The 20,040-nt window shown below is 39.3% G+C and overlaps 1 protein-coding gene across 1 annotated transcript in view; it reads left to right on the top strand.

Moving 5' to 3' along the window:
• The window catches only part of KCNMA1 (potassium calcium-activated channel subfamily M alpha 1), a 711,483-nt gene that overhangs the window by 462,609 nt on the left and 228,834 nt on the right, over positions 1-20,040 (top strand). The window contains 1 exon segment of the mRNA NM_001003300.2: positions 13,461-13,536. Coding sequence (NP_001003300.2) covers positions 13,461-13,536 — 76 coding nt within the window.

Below are 20,040 nucleotides of genomic sequence, written 5' to 3'. Positions count from 1 at the left end.
TGTTTGATGTATTTGTGTCATTTTCTGTTCTATCTCAAAGGTATATTCTTAGGTGTGTATAGTTTTATAGGTATTATCCTTTATTTGTTTCATAATTTTTCACAGTAGCTGCCACTTTATTTCATACCGTTATCACTTTGTTTGCTTCTCTTTTTGGTCAGTATTTAGTGCATATTTTTCAGCTTTTCATTTCTAACTTTTCTTTATACTTTGTTTTTGATGTGTTTCTTACAAACAGCATGCATCTGGAATGTGTTATTGATGGTTTTATACTATCTGAGAGTCTTTGTCTTTCAATAGATAAACTTAACTCATTTTATTTTCTTGTGATGACTAATATAATTCAGTTGTTTTTGCTGTAACAATAGTATTTTCTAATTAATATGCTTTTCTTTGGTTTCTTTTTTTTCACAATTCTTTTCCTTTGGTTAGACGGATCCAATTTTTTGTTTTTTTTTTTTCCCCTCTCAGATTTTGGATTTATAATTCTAAATATATTCTTAAGTTTTTGATACACAACCTTAAATTTTTCTGTTAATTAATAGTATCTTCCCCTTTGAGTACCTGGCTGGCTCATTTTTAAGAGCACACAATTCTTGATCTTAGGGTTGATTGAGCCCCATGTCGGGTATAGAAATTACTTAAAATAAATAAACTTAAAAATAATCAATCTTTCCTAGAAGCAGGATGAGAACTTTAGCATACCTTTCTTACCTCCACTGCTGCCTCCCCTCCATATCTACCTTCCATGTAGTATCATTCAGAAATTTTAAATTTGGGGTCATTGCTATTATTTATTATGTTTTATAGTATTCAGTCAACACATAAACCAATCAACTACTTTTAACTCTTTTCCCCCATTGGTTCTTGTGTCTCACTTCTTTTGGATTTATTTTCCTTCCAGCTGGCTAAGTATATCTTTCTTGGTTCAAAATGATATCTCCTGTCATCCAGTGCAGCCAGGGGAATTCTGAGAATAATTTGATTCCCACTGCTTTGAGGGGATTATATCTTTACATTGATGTTCTGAAATGTCACCATGATATGTCTACAGTTGGGTCCTTGAAAACTCAACCTGCTGGACACTTAACAGACCTTCCCAATCTGAGGATGCAGGTCATTCTTTTGGTCCGAGGAAACTGATTCTAATATTATTTTGAAATTTTCCTGCTTCCAGTTACCTTTACTTTCCCCTTCTGGAAATTCATTTAATATTATGTAATTTTATACACACACACACACACACACACACACACACACACACTCCATTACTTTATGTGCTATGCAAATGTGAAATTAGGTTTCTTAGCTCTGCCAAGTTAATGTCCAACCAAATATCCACTTTTCATCTACCAACATTTTGTGCTTTTCTCTTATGTGCTATTGTCTCTCTTCTATTCTTTTGGTCCTTGGGGGATTTTACCATTTCCCCCTTTTGTATTACTTTAGTGAGGTTTTGCGATAAAGCTATGTTTAACCAGAACTGTTATAGGTTTAACCAGAACCAGATTATTATAAAATAATAATCTAGATTATTATTTTAATCTACTGATGAATTATATATATATTGATATTTTGTGTATATTGGTATTTTATGTGGAATTTGGCATCTCTAACATTAGTGAGATTATTTTATTTTTGTGCTTTGAAAAGCCAGGTTGGTACTAGGTTGATTTGCTTTATAAAACAACTTTAGTAGTTTTCTGTCTTTTTCCTATTATGGGATAGTTTATAATTTCAACAAAATATAAATGTTTTATGGAATTTAATAATAAATTACATGATTGCAAAGTCTTTGAGGGGAACATTTAGTAAATTTTTCTATTTACATATCAATTATGATTCGGTAACAATTTTCCTGTTTTGGTCATATCAACTTTCAAGGTTTACTTTTTTTGGAAAGTTGTCCCCTATTATTGAGTTTTTCAGTTTTATTAGTATAGGAATGTGTGTGATTTTTTTTTTTATATTTGCTTCTTTATTGGTTAAGCCAGTACTTTATTTTATTTTGTTTTATTGTTGTTGTTTGACCTGATAAATTTGTTATCACTTTTACTCTTTATTGGTTTTCTGATTCTTCAGTTATAAACACTGAAATAGAAATCATCTACCTCCTCATGCTGTTAAGATGACTTTTTCCTCAAGATCTTAAGGTGAATGCATTTTTAAAAAGATTTATGTGTTTATTTTTAGAGAGAGAGAGTATTTGCATGCTCATGGAGTTGGGTGGAGAGGCAGAGGAAGAGGGAGAGAGAGAAAATCTTAAGCAGAGTCTCTGATAAGCAGGCTTGATCTCATAACCCTGAGATCTTGACCTGAGCCAAAATCAGGAGTTGAATGCTCAAACGACTGAGCCGCCTTGGAACCCTATGCTGAATGCAATTTTTATAGGTAATCTCTTATTATTCTATAGTTTTCTTCCAACTTCTAGTTAACAAGTATGCTCTTTAAAATTAATTTAATATAAGTAGAGAGGCAGCATGCTTAGTGGGTATATTAATGATTTTAGATTACTCAAGTGATTACTTAGGAAGGGGAAATTTGCTAACTATTTGAGGAAAAAAATAAAGCTTCATTCCATTGGCATACTATTGACCAAAATAAGTAAATACATCAAGATGGATTAACAAGGTTAAAAGAAGAAACAATCCTAAACCCGTGGTTCCCAAAGTTGGCTGCACTTCAGAATCATCTGGGGAGTTTAAAACATTCTGACACATTGTACCCCAGACCAATTAAATCTGAATTTTTTGGGAGTGGGAGGCCGGTATCAGTATTGTTTTAAAATCCCTGGCTGATTGCATTGGCAGCAGAGTCAGGGAACCACTGCCCTGCAGCCTTGTTTTCTCAAAGTGTGGTCTCTGATCAAGAGCATCTGCACCATGTTAGAGCCGGATGCAGAGTATCAGGTCCCATATCAGACCCACTGAATCAGAACCTGAATATTAACAAAATCTAGGTGATTCATTTGCACGTGGAATTTGAATAGTGTCTTTTTTTTTTTTTTAGTGTTTAACATGAACTTAAGTGTTTCCTTTTTTTTAATATAAATTTATTTTTTATTGGTGTTCAATTTGCCAACATATAGAATAACACCCAGTGCTCATCCCATCAAGTGCCCCCCTCAGTGCCCATCACCCAGTCACCCCCACCCCCCGCCCACCTCCCCTTCCACCCCCCCTAGTTCGTTTCCCAGAGTTACGAGTTCTCATGTTCCGTCTCCCTTTCTGACATTTCGAATAGTGAATGTCTAATGCAGGTGTAGCAAACTAGGCCCCTTGGACTATTTATATGAATAAAACTTTATTGGAATATAGCCATGCCCATTCATTTGCATACATTTACAGTAGAGTGGAAAGTTGTGAGAGATCCTAAAATATTTACTATCTGCCCATTTTCAGAAAAAGTTTGCAGTGCTTCTCAGTGTGGATGACTCCTTAGAATCATCTCAGCTCTTAGAACTCCCCCGCCTGGCTGTACCCAGGCCCATGAAGTCAGAATAGATGCAGTTATGGTGTTTGAAATGTGCAGCCAAGGTTTAGAACGACTACCTTAAAGAGGAAATGTTACTGCATTAAAAAAAATCTGTTTTTATGTTGGAGGTGGCCATTGTTGAATATTAACAAAAAGAAACAGTGATAGAAGACTGATGTATCAGACCATGTAAACAACTTTAGAATCTGAAAAGAAAAAAAGGAAAAAAACCCATCTTAAACAAAATTATAGATTTAGAAAAATCCTTTAACATTGAAAGAAGAATGATGAACTATGGGAGATAATAGAGAGCGTAATGTCCTTAGTACAATAGAGCCCAGACACACACACACACACACACACACACACACACACACACACACACATCATTTATTTATTTTAGAGAGAGAGAAAGAGGGAGATTGAGAGATAGCATGAGTAGGGAGAGGGGCACAGGGAGAGGGAGAGTAAGTCCTCAAGCAGACTCCCCACTGACAGAGTCTGTCACGGGGCTTGATCCCAGGACCCTGAGATAATGACCGCAGCTAAAATCAAGAGCCATCCACTTAACTGACTGAGCCACTGAGGTACCCCAACAAAGCCTACATATATTAATAAGATGAAGACACAGGTCATCTGGCAAATGCCGCTATAAAGCACTTTAAAGTAGAAAATAAAATGACTAATAATTATGTGAAAACACTTAAATTCATTTGTTGAATTAGAAAAGAAACCTGAGGGGCAGCCCCCATGGCCCAGTGGTTTAGCGCTGCCTTCAGCCCAAGGCGTGACCCTGGAGACCAGAGATCGAGTCCCACATCGGGCTCCCTGCATGGAGCCTGCTTCTCCCTCTGCCTGTGTCTCTGCCTCTCTCTCTCTCTCTCTCTCCCCCTCTCTCTGTCTCTGTCTCTCATGAATAAATACATAAAAATAAAATCTTAAAGAAAAAAAAAAAAAAGAAAAGAAACCTGAAATAGTGATGAACTTCTACTTGGGCCTTTCCAAAGGTGAGGCTCACTTTCCCTCCCACCCACCCTTCCCCCTTGCCTTCTTTCTTTTATCACAGTGCTCAACCTGGTGGGGATGTGGGCAGATGACCATTTACATACTGGTAGAAATGCAAATTGCTAGCAGACTTTGGCAAGAGAATCTCAGTGTTGAAAGTGCTGACTTGAGCACTGATGTTTGCAATTGGAACTGACCACCACCTGAAAAGTCTGTGCCAGGGAATCGCTTACAAGCTTGGGGCTTTCCGCAGGGAGACAAATCTGGTTTGGGACCTGGCTCTGTTGCTTACAAACTATCTGCTGGACACACTGTCTAGTCTGTTTATCGTTAGCTATTTTCTTCTGTTGTCCTTGTAAACAATAATTAAAGGTTTTGGTGTGCAAGAAGTAATTAAGAATAGTTGACAATCAATAATTATAGGTTGTATCATTGTCAACATCATCATTTCACCCATAATTTAAATATCAATAATGTATACCGTGTGTGTGTGTGTGTGTGTGTGTGTGTGTGTGTGTGTATGTGTGTGTCTTTCTGGACTTTCTATTTTTCTTGTTGACTTTTCTGCTGAGTTGTATACAATCCTATACTTTTTAATTCTATGGTTTCATATGATGAAATTACCATTTATCGAGTACCTCCGATGTGCCTGCATTGTACTATCAGAATACTTATTCTTCTGGTACATAATCTCCAGGGTACTTTTCTTTTTTTAATTGAAGTATAGCTAACATATAATATATTAGTTTCAGGTGTACAACATAATGACTTGACGATTATATACATCATGAAATGTTCACCACGATAAGTGTAGTTACCATCTGTCATCCTACAAAGTTATTACACTGTACTTTTCATCCCTGTGACTTATTTTATAACTAGAAGTTTATACTTCTTAATCTCCTTCACCTATTTCTCCAATCCCCACACCAATTCCCCTCTGCCAATTATCAGTTTGTTCTCTGTATTTGTGAGTCTGTTTCTGTTTGTTTGCTTTGTTTTGTAGGTTCTGTGTATAAGTGAAATTATGTTGTATTTGTCTTTTTCTTTCTGGCTTATTTCACTTAGCATAATACTCTCCATCTGTTGTCATGAATGGCAAGATTTCATTATTTTCCTTGGCTGAATTATATATATATTTATATATATTATATATTATATAATTATATATATAATGTGAAATGTGATATATATGTATATATACATATACATATATATATTTATTCATATATTAATGGATATTTCAGTTGCATCCATATGTTGGCTATTGTAAATCGTCCTGCAATGAACATAGAGGTACATGTATCTTTTCAAATTAGTGTTTTCATTTTCTTTGGATAAATACCTAGAAATGGAATTACTGGATTTTGTGGTATTTTTATTTTTGAGGAAACTCCATACTGTTTTCCACAGTAGCTACACCATTTTACATTTCCATCAACAGGGCATGAGGGTTCCTTTTTTCCCACATCCTTGCTAGTGCTTGTTATTTCTTGTATTTTTTATTCTAGCCATTCTGGTAGGGTGAGATGATATCTCATTATGGTTTCGATTTACATTTCCCTAATGATCAGTGACGTTGAGTGTCTTTTTATCTCTATGTCTTCTTTGGAAAAATATCTATTTAGGTCCTCTGTTCATTTTTTAAGTAAGATTATTTGTTTTCTTGGGTGTTGAGTTATATGAATTCTTTATGTATTTTGGATATTAACCCCTTTCAGATATATCATCTGCAAATATCTTCTCCCTTTCAGGAGGTTTTTGTTGTTGTTGTTGTTGTTGATGATGATGATGGTTTCCTTAGCTGTGTAAAGAGCTTTTTAGTTTGATATTGTCCCAATTGGTTTTTTTTTTTTGCTTTTGTTTCCCTTGTCTGGGAAGACATATCCAGAAAAATATTGCCAAGACTGATGTCTAAGACATTACTACCTATGTTTTCTTATAGGAGTTTCATGGTTTCAAGTTTTACATTTTGGTCTTTAATCAGTTTTGAATTTATTTTTGTGTATGGTGTAAGAAAGTGGTCCAGTTTTATTTCTTTTCGTGTAGCAGTCCAGATTTCCCATGCACCATTTATTGTGGAGACTGTCTTTTCCCCATTGTATATTCTTACCTCCTTTGTTATAGATTAATTGACCATATATGCATATGTTTATTTCTGAGCTCTCTATCCTTTTCCATTAATCTCTGTCTGTTTTTATGCTGGTATCATACTCTTGTGATTACTAGAACCTTGTAGTATATGTTGAAATCTGATATTGTGGTACCTCAAGCTTTGTTCTTCTTTCTCAAGATTGTTGTGACTATTCAGGGTCTCTTGTGGTTCCATACAAATTTTAGGATTATTTGTTCTAGTTCTGTGAAAAATACTACTGATGTTTTGATAGAAATTGCACTGAATCTGTGAATTGCTTTGGGTAGGATGGGCATTTTAATGATATTAATTTTTCCAGTCCATGAGCATGGAATATCTTTCCATTTATTTGTGTTGTCTTCAGTTCCTTTCATTAATATATAATAGTTTTCAGAGTAGAGGTCTTTCGCATCCTTGGTTAAACATTTATTCTTTTTGATGCAATTGTAAATGGGATTGTTAATTTCTCTTTCTGCAATTTCAGTAAAATATGGAGACACAATAGATGTCTGTATATTGATTTTGTATTCTATAACTTTACTGAATTCATATATTAGTTCTAACAGATTTTTAATGAAGTCTTTAGTGTTTTCTATGTATAGTAGTAGGTCATCTGTAAGTAGTGATAGTTTTACTTTCTCCTTACCAATTTAGGTGCCTTTTATTTCCTTTTCTTTCCTTATTGCTATGGCTAGGACTTCTAGTACTATATTAAATAAAAGTGATGGAAGTAGACATCCTTGTCATCTTTCTGATCTTAGGGGAAAAGCTTTCAGCTTTTCATGGTTGAGTATCATGTTAGCTGTGGGTTTGTCATATATAGCCTTTATTATAATGAGGTATTTCTCTCTATACCTGCTTTGTGGAGAGTTTTTATCATGAATGGATGTTGAATTTAATGGTTTTTCTGCATCTATTGAGATGATTATATCATTTTTATCTTTCATTTTGTTAATGTGATATATCATGTTGATTGATTTATGGACAGTGAACTATCCTTGGAATAAATCCCAGCTGATCATGGTAAATAATCCTTTTTGTATTTTTAAATACGGTTTGCTAATATTTTGTTGAGGTCTTTTGCATCTAGGTTCATCAAGGATATTGGTATGTAATTTTCTTTTTTTGTATTATCTTTGATTTTGTTATCAGGGTAATGCTAACCTTGAAGAATGAACTTGGAACCATTCTTTCCTCTTCTATTTTTTTGGAATAGTTTGAGAAGGATAGTCATTAACTTTTCTTTCAATGTTTGGTAGAATTCACCTGTGAAGCCATCTGGTCCTGGATTTTTTGTTGGAAGTTTTTTCATTACTGCTTGAATTTTGTTACTAGTAATCGGTGTATTCTGATTTTCTATTTCTTCCCTATTTAGTCTTAGAAGACTATATGTTTCTAGGAATTTATCCATTTCTCTTAGGTGGTCCAGTTTGTTGGCATATAATTTTTCATAGTAATATTCTTTGTATTTCTGTAGTATCGGTTGAAACTTCAACACTTCCTTTTTTTTTTTTTTTTAGTTAAAGTTTGCTTATTTTTTAGTAATCTCTACACCCAATGGGGGTTTCAAACTCATGACACCAAGGTCAAGAGTTGCATGCTCTTCTGACTGAGCCAGCTAAGTGCCCCCCCTCTTCATTTTTTATTTCATTTATTTGCATTCTCTCTCTTTCTCGCCTCCTTCCCCCACCCCCACCCCCGTCTTTCTCCATGAATTTGGATAAAGTTTATCAATTTTGTATATTTTTTCAAAGAACTAGCTCTTAGTTTCATTGATCTTTTCTATTTTTCTATTTAGTCTCTTATTTCATTAATTTACACTCTGATCTTTATTATTTTCTTCCTCTACTAATTTTGGGCTTTTTTGTTTTTCTTCTTCTAGTTCCTTTAGGTGTAAGGTTAGATTGTTTATTAGAGATATTTCTTGTTTCTTGAGATATGCCTGTATGGCTATACACTTCCTTCTTAGAGCTGCTTTTGCTGCATCCCAAAGATTTTGAACCTTTGTGTCTTCAAGGTATGACCTGAGAGATGAAGGTACTAAGACTAGGTGGAGAGCTCTGGTACAGTTGCAACAGAGGCTTAGCCAATGTCTTGTAGAGCTCTACAGCTGGATGGCTCTTTAGGATTGTTCCCAGATGGAGGCAGGGCAGCAAGTGTTTGTTACCACATGTACTGGTCACTGGGGACCATCCCTGGCCAGGGCATAACCTTAGGTGAGACCTCTTCAGGAGTCAGGGAAGCATAAAGATCTCTGAAGAAGGGACCTGTCTGTGCCTCACAACATCCACTATAGATCATGTGTGTTATTCATTCAGTGTAGTCTCAAATATCATTTAGATGTGTTTTATTTAGGATTCTTATAGTTAGTGTGTGAGCTTATCTTTGTTCCACCAATATAATTCCAGCTTTCAAAACCAACGCAGAGTATGGAAAATGAGGGGACAGTCCATTTTAATTAGTTGACTATATAATAGAGAGGTTTATTATTTCTTAATATTTAAAGGAACTCACCTGAACTCACCTGGATCTTTGTGGGGGCATAATTCATGGTTTTGGTACACACACATTTTCTTCTTTACAACTTTGTTATAGTCATTTTAAATTTTCCTAGAATATCATTTTATTTCAGAGATTTTAAGTTATAGGGAATAAATGATAAGAATACAGTATTATGAAGCAAAGAAGATGAATGATTTTTCAGTTAGACATTGCCCATCCCACCTCTCCCTTTCCCTGGTCTCCTTTATGTAGTTTGAGTTTCCATCTGTTCTTCTTTAGGAATTCTCTGGAAGAGGGACCATTGGTTAAGGCTCTTCCCTGGTTAGGATGCTTTAGATTTCCTGTGGGTGTCAGTCCTCACCTCTTAGGTGAGCCCCCTCAGTGCTCGTGGCTTTTCTCTTTAAGAAGCCCTGGATGGTCTCAGAGTTCTGAATGCAGAACATGTACCCTTTAACTATCTGCTCATTCTTTTTCAAAAGGATGATTCATTGATTCAGTTCAAGTGGGTATTTATAGAGCACTCACCTTATGCTGGGCATTAATTAAGTTATATGAAATAAAGCCATGAACAACGAAGACACTAGTTCCTCCCCTCTTTGAGCTGATGGTATAGATTAGGAGTCAGAAAGTAAATCACTTGAGTAAGTAAGACCTGAGTGTTTTCTCATGCCGTGGGGAAAAGTAAAGTGGGTACAAGGAGTAGGAGTTTGGGAGGCGGAGAAGAAGAGAGCTTGAAGTTTGGGTGGAGAAGCCAGGGCAGGTCTCACTGAGGTGGCTGCATTCAGGACACACCTGCAGGAGGTATGGGAGCACATCCCGTGGCCATGTGAGGAAGAGCACTCTGGGCCGAGAGCAGGTGCAAGATCCCGAGGCAGGAGCATGCCTGTCCCAGCAGAGATGGACCACGGAGGGAGGCAGCCAGGAAGGAAGGAGAATAATATCAGGAGCAGGAGGAGGCCATCAGATCCAAAAGGAATGGGGTGGTGCTTTAGGTCTTTGGAATACTTTGACTTTTACTCTGTGTGAAATGGGGACATTGGAGGATTTTGAGCAGAGGAGAGGCGTGATCTATTTTACCTTTTGAAAGGTTAAAAAACTGTCTGCTGTGCTGAGAATAGGCCAGCAGAGTCCAGGCAGGAAGCAGTTAGGGAGCTGCAGGGCACATGGTTCAGATGACCATTTCTCCAGTCAGTTTGGCTTGATCTAAGGATAAAATGTAGACTGCTTTTTTTTTTCTTTTTAACCCACACAAACCTGTTTAGCCACTTGCATTAGTGAAAGACAATGCCATGAAAATGACACGCACAAGGCAGTCAAATAAAGGTCACTGTCGCGGAAAGTCGTTCCTGCCTCAGCTAGGGTCGCTTTTGCTGGGGAGACATAGCTCTTTCTTGTCTCCATCCTGGAAAAACTGTTTTCCTAAGAACCAGCTTTTCTCTCCTGTACGTTATTAATCTTCTAATGTCTCCCTGCTTTTTTGTTGACTAAGTGCTCAGAGCTAGGTCTACAGTTTACCTCCAGCAAGAGTACAGGACCTATGGCGCCTGCATTCACTGTGTTTCCCACCCTTATTTTCAAACAGACCCATTAAAAGAGAAGCTTTTTTTCTATTTTTCTGAGTCACTTTAAAATCTGGGAAGCTACAGACAAGTAACATGTACACAATATCACCTACAGTAAAAAGAAAGAAAGAAAAAAGAAAGAAATCCAGCTCAAAGTTTGGGTCATTTGTATTCCAGCTTTGTTTCCACAAGTGAAAAACTACATATATGTATGTATATGTATATGTATATATATGTATATATATATATATATATACACACACACACACATACACACACATTGGATTGGATTCCCAGGATTTTCAGGCTAAAACAGCAGCTAATACATCACTAAAGCATCCTTATGTATCCTGACTCCTTTCAGTGTCGCCAGTCTTCTTCTTTGAGTTTCTAAATGTGTTACTTTTATCTCCCAGCAGTGTGTGCTAATGGTCCTGGGCTGAGACCAGCCATCCAGGGTGGACTGGATGCTTAGGACTAACAATGGAGTTTATTAAAAATATGCCTCCCAGCCCCTGCTACTCATTCTGATTTTTCTTTTAAGATTTTACTTATTTATTTGATACTGAGAGAGAAAGAGCACAAGGAGGGGGAGTGGCAGGCAGAGAGAGAGGGAGAAGCTGAGAGGGAGCCCTATAATGATGACATGGGGCTCGATCCCAGGACCCCAGGATCATGACCTGAACCAAAGGCACATGCTTAACTGACTGAGCCACTCAGGTGCCCCTCATTTTGATTTAATACAGTTAGAGAACTTTGAAAATATTTTGCATACACAATATATTTCCCAGGATCCTGGGTTTTTGAAGACCTTTTTTGTTGTCTCTATTGTTGCACAAGTGCTTGATGGGCATCAAAGTTGTGGGCCAGATTCTCCTTGTCTAACATTTCTGAGTGTTGCTCATTGTCATCCACACATACTGTCACATCATGGGGTCTTCGTGGTGTTCATGGTGACCCTCTCCCCAGCCTGACACTTTGTTTTTTAATTTATATTAATACTTAATATTTGAAGAAAAACAAAGGCAGATACTTCTTGGCATGAGTTTCTAAGAGCTCGTCGTTCGTTTTGCTACTTAATCTTGAGTCCTTTTTTCCTTTCTAGAAAGTTCTTTTTGATTTTGTCCCGGCCATTACTTATGACCTACAGATTGTTTGTACTTCCCTTGGAACATGTTTTATTCATAGGTTGGATTTCTGTGATCTCCCCTCCATTTCCATTTTTTTAGATTTCATCCTTTTTTTCTCCCTTTTCTTTACGTTCTCTGGCTTCTGGGATTACTCCTCAGTTTTGTTCTCTGTGGCATTTGGCTGCGCTAAGTGAACCTTTCATCAGTTCTGTTAGGACTATATTTTGGCTCCTGGGCCTTCAGTTCATCAATATCCCTTCTCATCTCTGTACTTTCTGGTTTAATAAAAGTAATATAAATATCATTTGGCATAGAAGGCCAACGTCTTCTGAGAAAATCTTCTGTTCATGAAGGTAAATCCCTTTTAGATAAGAAATTTCCCTTTCAAGCTATTATCCCTTTCTCCTTCTTGTGCAGTGGGATTTGTGTTCCCCTCTTGGGCTTTGCGTTAGTCCCTCATTGTCCCCCTTAATGCTTGAACAAGGCGAAATCTAGCCAGGCCCGATGTGGAGCTGTACAGTGAAAGCTACCCGTCTATCTCCTTTCCTTGGTCCATTGCAGTGACTCCACCACCTTTTCCCCATCACTTCTACCTCATGTACAGGGGCCTGAGTAGAGTCTTACCCACTGGCTAAGAGCGGCCTATCAACAACATAGCTGGCTCTGTGCGTAGTATTCCACTAAGTGGCACAGCAAGGGGGGAGGGGGCATTGACAAAATGCTTCCAGAAAATCTGTAAGAGAAAATCCCCTTAGCAAAGGGTGTAATATTGAAAATATCTCAAAGCTGTGATGATTGGTATTTTGTAAGTAATTCTCTTACTGATGGCCAAGCATGAAAGCCCCATGAGTGACTCAGAATGTTTTTTGGCTCATAAATTTGATCTCAACAGAAATCTATTTTACCCTGGGCTATTAAAACAAAACAGTAATTTGTGTTTTCTCTAGTCCTTGATTGTATCTTCCTTCCTGGTACCCATCTCTCTTCTGCTGTCTAGAAATGCTGGCTTTTGGTTTCTATTCAGCAGAGGTTGCCAATTTAGAAAGGACAAACATTTATCTTGACACTTAGTAAAAGTGGAAATATATATGCTTTGGCTTCTGAGGTTATGGAGTGTGAGATCTTACTGATCTGAATTTTTTTTTTTTTTTTTTGGTTGGGAGAAAAATATAGAAGTTTTCTAGAAAACAGATAACACCGTGGACTATACTCTTCATTTTATCAGCTGAAGATAAAGTTGAAATAAAAAACAAAACTCATAAGACATCAGGTTATCCGATTTGTTCCTAATCTGCTCTTAGCATAAAGGTTACCCTGCCCTATTCCCAGTGTTTTTCAGAGACAAAAATCCTCTCAAAAAAGTAGGTAACTTAGAAACAGAGCTTTAAATCTGGAATGGGCAAAGGCTTTCCCCACCAGACCTTCCTCTGTAGTGGCTCAAAACAGGCCTCCTTTTAATGAGAAAGTTTACCAGTGGAGATTGAACCAGTCAAGAATCAGAATGAAGGACTATGTCAAAGGTACTGGATGGTTTAATCTTCTGCAAGAACTTCATATCCCTTCAACCCTGGCAGCTGTAGATCAAATGGCAGAGTGTGAACATTAAAACCACGCAGTGAGAATAATGTGTCTCTATTTCATTTCTCTTTCCAGGTTTGAGATTTTTAAGAGCTCTCAGACTGATACAGTTTTCAGAAATTTTGCAGTTTCTGAATATCCTTAAAACAAGGTAAGATGTTCTTATTCACATTTTTAACACGTTCCACGCCCCCCCTCAATGCCAAGTTGTAAATATCAGATGTCTTTGTGTCTTTGTTTTCATCACTGTAGAGTGAGAGTTCTGTTAGTCTCAGAAAGAGGGATCTAACACCGAGATCTGGAGAAAGCCCAAAGTAGGGCTTGGGTCGCTCTCTTCTGCAGGACTGGGGACACTTTGCTAAGCAGAGAAAGAGCTGCGCATGTGGAAAAGTAGACAGTTTTGGGGTGCTTGGAAATCAGTGGCAGCATCCTGGAGAGATGGTGCCTGGTGGATGAGGGATCGAGCAGCTCATTGATTGGGAAATCCTTGCTCCCAGGTTCTAAATCGCCCCTTTATTACATCACTAAATAAGAAATTGAACCTGAACGTAAAAGCAATGGAAGCGGTGCTCTTTGAGAGGCAATCACAGACCTCATACGGCAAACAGAAAATCATTTCATTTCAAAGTACATTTTAGATGTTCACTTTATAGCCAGTGTAGTCCCTGGGGCTTGCTCTGTGAATTGCCTTTTGGGGAATACCTAAAAACCTCCTGCCGAACGCACCATGACTACTTCTGTTAACTGTGTTATGATCTGGAAAACACTACTGGACCAGGAGGAAAAATCCCCCCGAGATGCCTTTCCTGATGACCTGCGGGTTTGCAGAGCTGGCCTGAAACCAGGCTGCCTTGATGAATAAACTAATAAAAGAGGTTAGACGTCCTCTAATGGAGAATAAGTACAGGCCATAAATTTCTCTTATAGGAAATTACACTTTAAGAAGCTCACTGCTAATGTTCCATTTCCTCTGAGGTTGACGTGTTTGATAAATGATTAAAAACAGGACACTTCTGGATTTTGTGATTTATAATTAATACACCTGCATTTGTGGGGCCTTGGGTTCCACATTTTTTGAGCTGGGACTCAGCTTCCCGAACCTGTCACACCTAACAAATGTGACAAGCTATTGGCCTCCCTCTTTGGGGTTCGTGTTTTACGTTTTATTTATTTCTTTTATTTTGGTTTGTTTTAATTCCATCTTGCTTTCTCCTCGCTAACTACTCATTTGTGTGCTTGTGGGATAACTTTGCTTTCTGTTAACCAAGTTAAAAACCCAATGAGCATCTCTCTACTCAGCAGGAGTCCCGTCTAGTGTGTCTCACTGCCCTGCACTTTCATTAGCCTGGGGTCAGCATTTATGAATGTTCCATTTAATAGTATGTAATATTATTAATATAGAGTGAATATTATTATTCTTTGTATTCTTCTGAGTGACAGTAACCCTGTATTCTTCTGAGTGATAGTTTCTTTTTTTTCTTTTGACTCTTTCTACCTTTTTAATAGCTCTTCTGTGCAATGGACTCATATTACTCTTGAAATTAAAATGATCAATAAGCTAGCAACTCTCCATATTTACCCATGTCATAATTGCTCCACTCAAAGATATTTTTGAGGGTAGAACTGGTTTGTACCCAGGGGCCAAGCAGAGGGAGTGTATTTAAGAGACACATGTTTTTTTCTAGTGGGGGAAGGTGTTATGTGGAGTCAATACTCTCGAACATGGTATAGGGCTCCTCATTCCCTCTTTTGTGTTTACATCATAAATTTGGGGGATTTGAATCCTCTGACACCAGTGTTTTAAGAATGTGCCACTAGTCCAAAGAATAATGTGGAAAGAAAACTGTGTTCTATTTTACTTGCATTCCATATGGATCCTTTTTGGACTTGGGAGAACGATAAGCCAAGTAGATAAAAAATCTTTTCCTGGGCTTTTATGAAGAGACCTACCAATTCCCCATTCCTTGGAGAAGATTCCTTTCCTTTAGGTGCAGGAAATAGCACTCACATCCCTGGTGAACTGTCCACCTGCTAGGTCTAGTTAGAGTGGTTCATTCTCCCAGTGCACAGGGGAGAGAGTCAAAGCAGCCAGCTGGGGAAAGAGGTGACTAGAAATCAGGAGAGAGTAGCCTTAGGGAGGAGTCGTGGGGTGGCAGGCTGCTGGGTGTCTGCTGTCCTGAGGCCCAAACAGCATTTGCCCAGCACCCCACTTCTCACTCAGTTCAATGCTTTCTATGGTAGAGGGGGTTTTCATCACAACCCCACAACTTGGATTGTCCCAGTTCCTCTTGCTTATGTGGGTGACTGAGTTAATTCAACAAGCCTGACTTGAGTGTCCATTCCTACCAGCAGCTGGGTGGGTGCTGGGGTAGCATCCTGCTACCAGAGAGCACAAGAGGAAGGGGGCCAGCCAGCAGAACCCGTGTGCTTGGTGCTGGTGCTGGGGCACAGGTACCTTCGGGGGAGGGGTGCTGCTGGGTGGGGGAGGTGAGGCATGGAGGAGAGGAATGAAACCAAGCTTGATGTGAATGCCGGTTAGTCAGGACTCTTCAAAGAAAAGGGTTTGTCTTAGGGAAGTTTCCTAGAAAACTAGGTGTTGTCCATGTGGGGCTGGCTTGGGCCTGTGAGGGTCAGGGAGGGTGGTGCCGACCTCCGATCACGAAGTTGCAAATGCACGCAGGTGAGAGAACATGCTCCTTGGGGGAGCTCTGAGTAATCCTGTGCTCCTGGATACTGGGGGCTTTGTGCTGGGAAGCAAAGACGACATTAGGAGGTCAGGCTAGGCCCAGATCCCAGGCACAGAAGAATCGACTTAATTCTAAGAACTCTAGAGGCTTTAGAACAACTGTCTGAGCCTATTCTCTGGATGCTTTTCCTTTGTGCACCTCTGAGCCCAGATCCTGAATCCTCTGATGCAGAGAATTGGAAGCCTTGGTTTTTGTAGGGCTTTGGATGCAAAGCAACTTTCCAGTGACTCCTCTGTTCTCTGCTGTGTTCACAGAGACCTTCCAGGAGGCTGGGTACAGCCCTGTAATCATCTTTAGGGGGGATTTTGTCTGGCTTTCTCGGGTGGCCAATCCCCCATCAATCTGTGGCATTACACAGGGATAGAGACGTTGCAAATGTGATTTGAAATAATGATTTGAAATTGCAGTTTCATTTTCTGTCCTCTGGCTGCTTTGCTTGGCAAAAAGCTGGAAGTAGCAGAGCAGAGACATATATGGGGGGGGGGAGAATTAAGTGGGCAGTAAAAGAAAACCAGAGTGGACAAGATGACACAGAAAACAGATGAAAGAAATAAGTCATCTTGCAGATGGGACAGCACCAGAGTCATTCCTTAAACTCTCAGCCCACAGGGGGACCTACCATGTCTGGAAGATGGCCTATTAGAGGGGACAGGGTCCCTTCCATGTCATTGTCTGAACTTCTGGTGGTGCCTCAGTGGCCCTACAAACTGGCAGGCAGACTCACAGTTGAGAGGACACTTACCCTACACTCAGAGCAAAATGAGCAGCTTGGTTTTCAAGGCCATCATTCCACATCTCATTGGTTATATACATGTTGATGATGCAAACGTGGGTCATCCAATAATTTGCTTTAACTGGCAATAGCCATTTAAATGATGTGCTCTCTGTCTCCCTAAAACAAAATAATTATAGTAAGATAGACTATGCTCATTGTAAACATTTCAACAATATAGAAAAAGCACAAAGGATAAAGTAAAACTTCCCCAACCCCACCTACAGTTGAGACAAACATGACTAATATTCTCCTGTGTCACTTTTATTCCCTGCATAGTATTCCATGACACGTGTGCACCATCATGTACCTAACCCACACATTTTGGGGGGACGAGTGGAGAGCTAAAGACACTCTACTACAAATATGACCTCAGAAATGGCTCTCATGTTAAGTTCTTTAAAAAGAGTGTTCATTATGGAGATGGCAAGGGAGTGTCCAGGTGGAGGCCACACCCGATTTATCCATTATGGATTTAACTTATCCATCATGGATTTAACTCAGGGAGCGAGAGGGACTCCCTGAAGTGTTTAAGTAGGACAGGAATGTGGTCAGATTTGCTTTTTAGAAAGATCTGCTAGTCCACCAATTGTGCGATGGGTTTGATGCATCTAAGACTGGAGACCAGTGAGGGCAGCTGCCCAGGAAGGCGGTATCAGGAAATGGCCTTGAGCTGTGCAGGTCAGGGTGGAGCAGGAGGGGTGCAGAGGTTTTTCAGGGGTAGATTGACAGAACCTGATTTTCCTCACAGTTCAGACCATTCATCTCAATGTGGTATCATCTAATTGACTTTTCAGGGGTGGCTGTCTTACATCTATCCAGCAAAGGTAACAATAAAACAAAATAAAGGCACGGACATCTGGCTATACCCTCAGCCATAAAGGAGGAAAATAGTGGATAAGCCGGACAGGGACAGATTTGCCCCCCCCCCCTTTTTTTGTAGATGATGGATGACATTTTCCAGTGTGAACCCAAACATGTCTTGTTAAATACGATGAGAGCAAAGATGGCTTGCACTGGCTCTAGGTTTGTAGCTATACTTTCAGAAAGAGACAGATTTTCTCTCTTCCAGTATTTGCATGGTCCCGGAAAGGTCTCTGATCTACAGGGACAGAAAGACATCTGTGCCTGCCCTTGGATAATTCACTGTATCCAGTAATGGAAATTTCTCTAGTGGCTATTGAGAACTCATGAGCTGGGGACCCAGAAATGATAACGGACAACATGAAAATGATTCTCTTTGGAGGAGTTAGGTTCTCATGATAGAGTCCCACTCCATCCCTCCCTCAAGGCATGGGAAAGGGGCATGAATCTGAATGGTTCCAATCATTCTAACCATGGGGAAGGTCACATTTGGCTCAGACCCATGGCCTTGGCTGTGAACCTATGCCTATTTCCAGTGGCCCTTTTTGCTGTGCCAAGGATGCAAACTCACCCCTGCTACCCATTCCCTCCTCTCAAGGAGCCCTGTGCAACCTGGTGAGGTTCAAATTTCAGAGTATGGAGAAAGTCCACTAAGAGTTAATCTTGCATCTTTTCCACAGAGCTTTTAGGTGATTGCCTGGTTGTACAGTTTAATTTGGAAAGCAAATTCCTAATACTAGCAATCTGTAATCATGCTAATGCCATAAAAATAATCAGATTTCAGTGCTGAATATGGACTCTTTCAGCAACAATGATGAACTGTTCTATGTACAGTGAGAACTCCCTTAAGCACTATTAATATCATTATGACAATCATTTGGAAATTAATAATCATCATTTTTGGTTGTTTTTCCAAAGCACCAAGAGGCTCAAAGGCTGCAATAGTTTTAATACTCAATAGGGCTTCCCATGGTGTTTGGTGGGGCACTGCTTTGTTCAGATTCCAAGGATCTGGGAGTATGTAAGTGAATCAGCTTGATATTTAATTATCCTTTCAAAAAATGAATAATGCATATTTTCCTCGACTTACAATGGAGTTACGGCTGGAGGAACCCACTGTAAGTCGAAAATATTTTAAGTCAAAGATGCATTCAATACACCTGACCTCTTGAACATCATAGCTTAGCCTACCCCACCTTAAATGTGCTCAGAACATTTAAATTAGCCTACACCTGGCCAAAATCATCTAACACAAAGCCTATTTTATAATAAAGTGCTGAATATCTCATGTAATTTGTTGAATTCTCTACTGCCAGTGAAAACCAGAGTGGTTGCATATCGGTTGTTTGTTCTCATGATCACGTGGCCAGCCGGGGGCTGCAGCTCACTGCCACTGCCCAGGATCACAAGAGAAATCATGCTGTATATCACTAGCCCGAGAAAAGAACAAAATCCAGAACTCAAAATCTAGTTTCTCTGAATGCGTGTGGTTTTCACACCATTGTAAAGTCCAAAAATTGTAAGTTGAACTACTGTTAAGTCAGGGACTGTATGTACATGCTTCTCTGAGATCTCTCCCTTGGTGACCAGCTCCCTGTTCCTCATCTGCTTCTTACTCTCACACCTTGGAGGACCCACAAGGCAGAGGCTTGGAGGTTTTGCTGTAGTTCAGCTTCCCACTGAGACACTAGTTGGGAGTAGGACATAGTGATGTTCCAGCCATAACAATGTTCAGTTCACTGATCCCCAGAGTTGCTTCTCCTAATGGCTTGTTGGGTGGATGTCTTATATCTATGAGTTTTATTTCTGCTCTGACAGTCTCTGGTTGTGTGTGGGGAGAACACTCTGGAAGTCCAGGGTGTAGGCCTCTGGGGCTGACAGGCTGCTCCAGGAAACAGAAAGGCAAGAGTTATAGTATCTTTCTTCTCTCAGGAGGGGCGTAAAGAGAAGATTTTAAACATTATTTTGGTCAGCTGGTGATCTCCATGTACAGCTATAGAAACTACTTAGAGGTGGTTACATGACCCAAGGTAGCATCTGGAAAAAGGGACAAAGGCCAGGATTTAGCAGATCTGTACTTGCCTTTGTAAATGCCAGGTCCATCCATCCAGAACTTGCAAAGCCATGGAACTAATCATCCTGTCGTGCACAGTTGGTGGTGGTACAGGATCTGCCCTCTTTTCTTAGATGGAGATCGTCCCAGACTTACCTTATAGACCTGATCAATTGCTAGATTCTCCGAGATCATTTTTGATAATCAACCCCTTCTGCT

The sequence above is a fragment of the Canis lupus genome, chromosome 4, assembly GCF_011100685.1.
Source record: "Canis lupus familiaris isolate Mischka breed German Shepherd chromosome 4, alternate assembly UU_Cfam_GSD_1.0, whole genome shotgun sequence".
In the NCBI taxonomy this organism is placed as follows: domain Eukaryota; kingdom Metazoa; phylum Chordata; class Mammalia; order Carnivora; family Canidae; genus Canis; species Canis lupus.
This window is presented reverse-complemented; position numbering and strand designations above follow the sequence as displayed.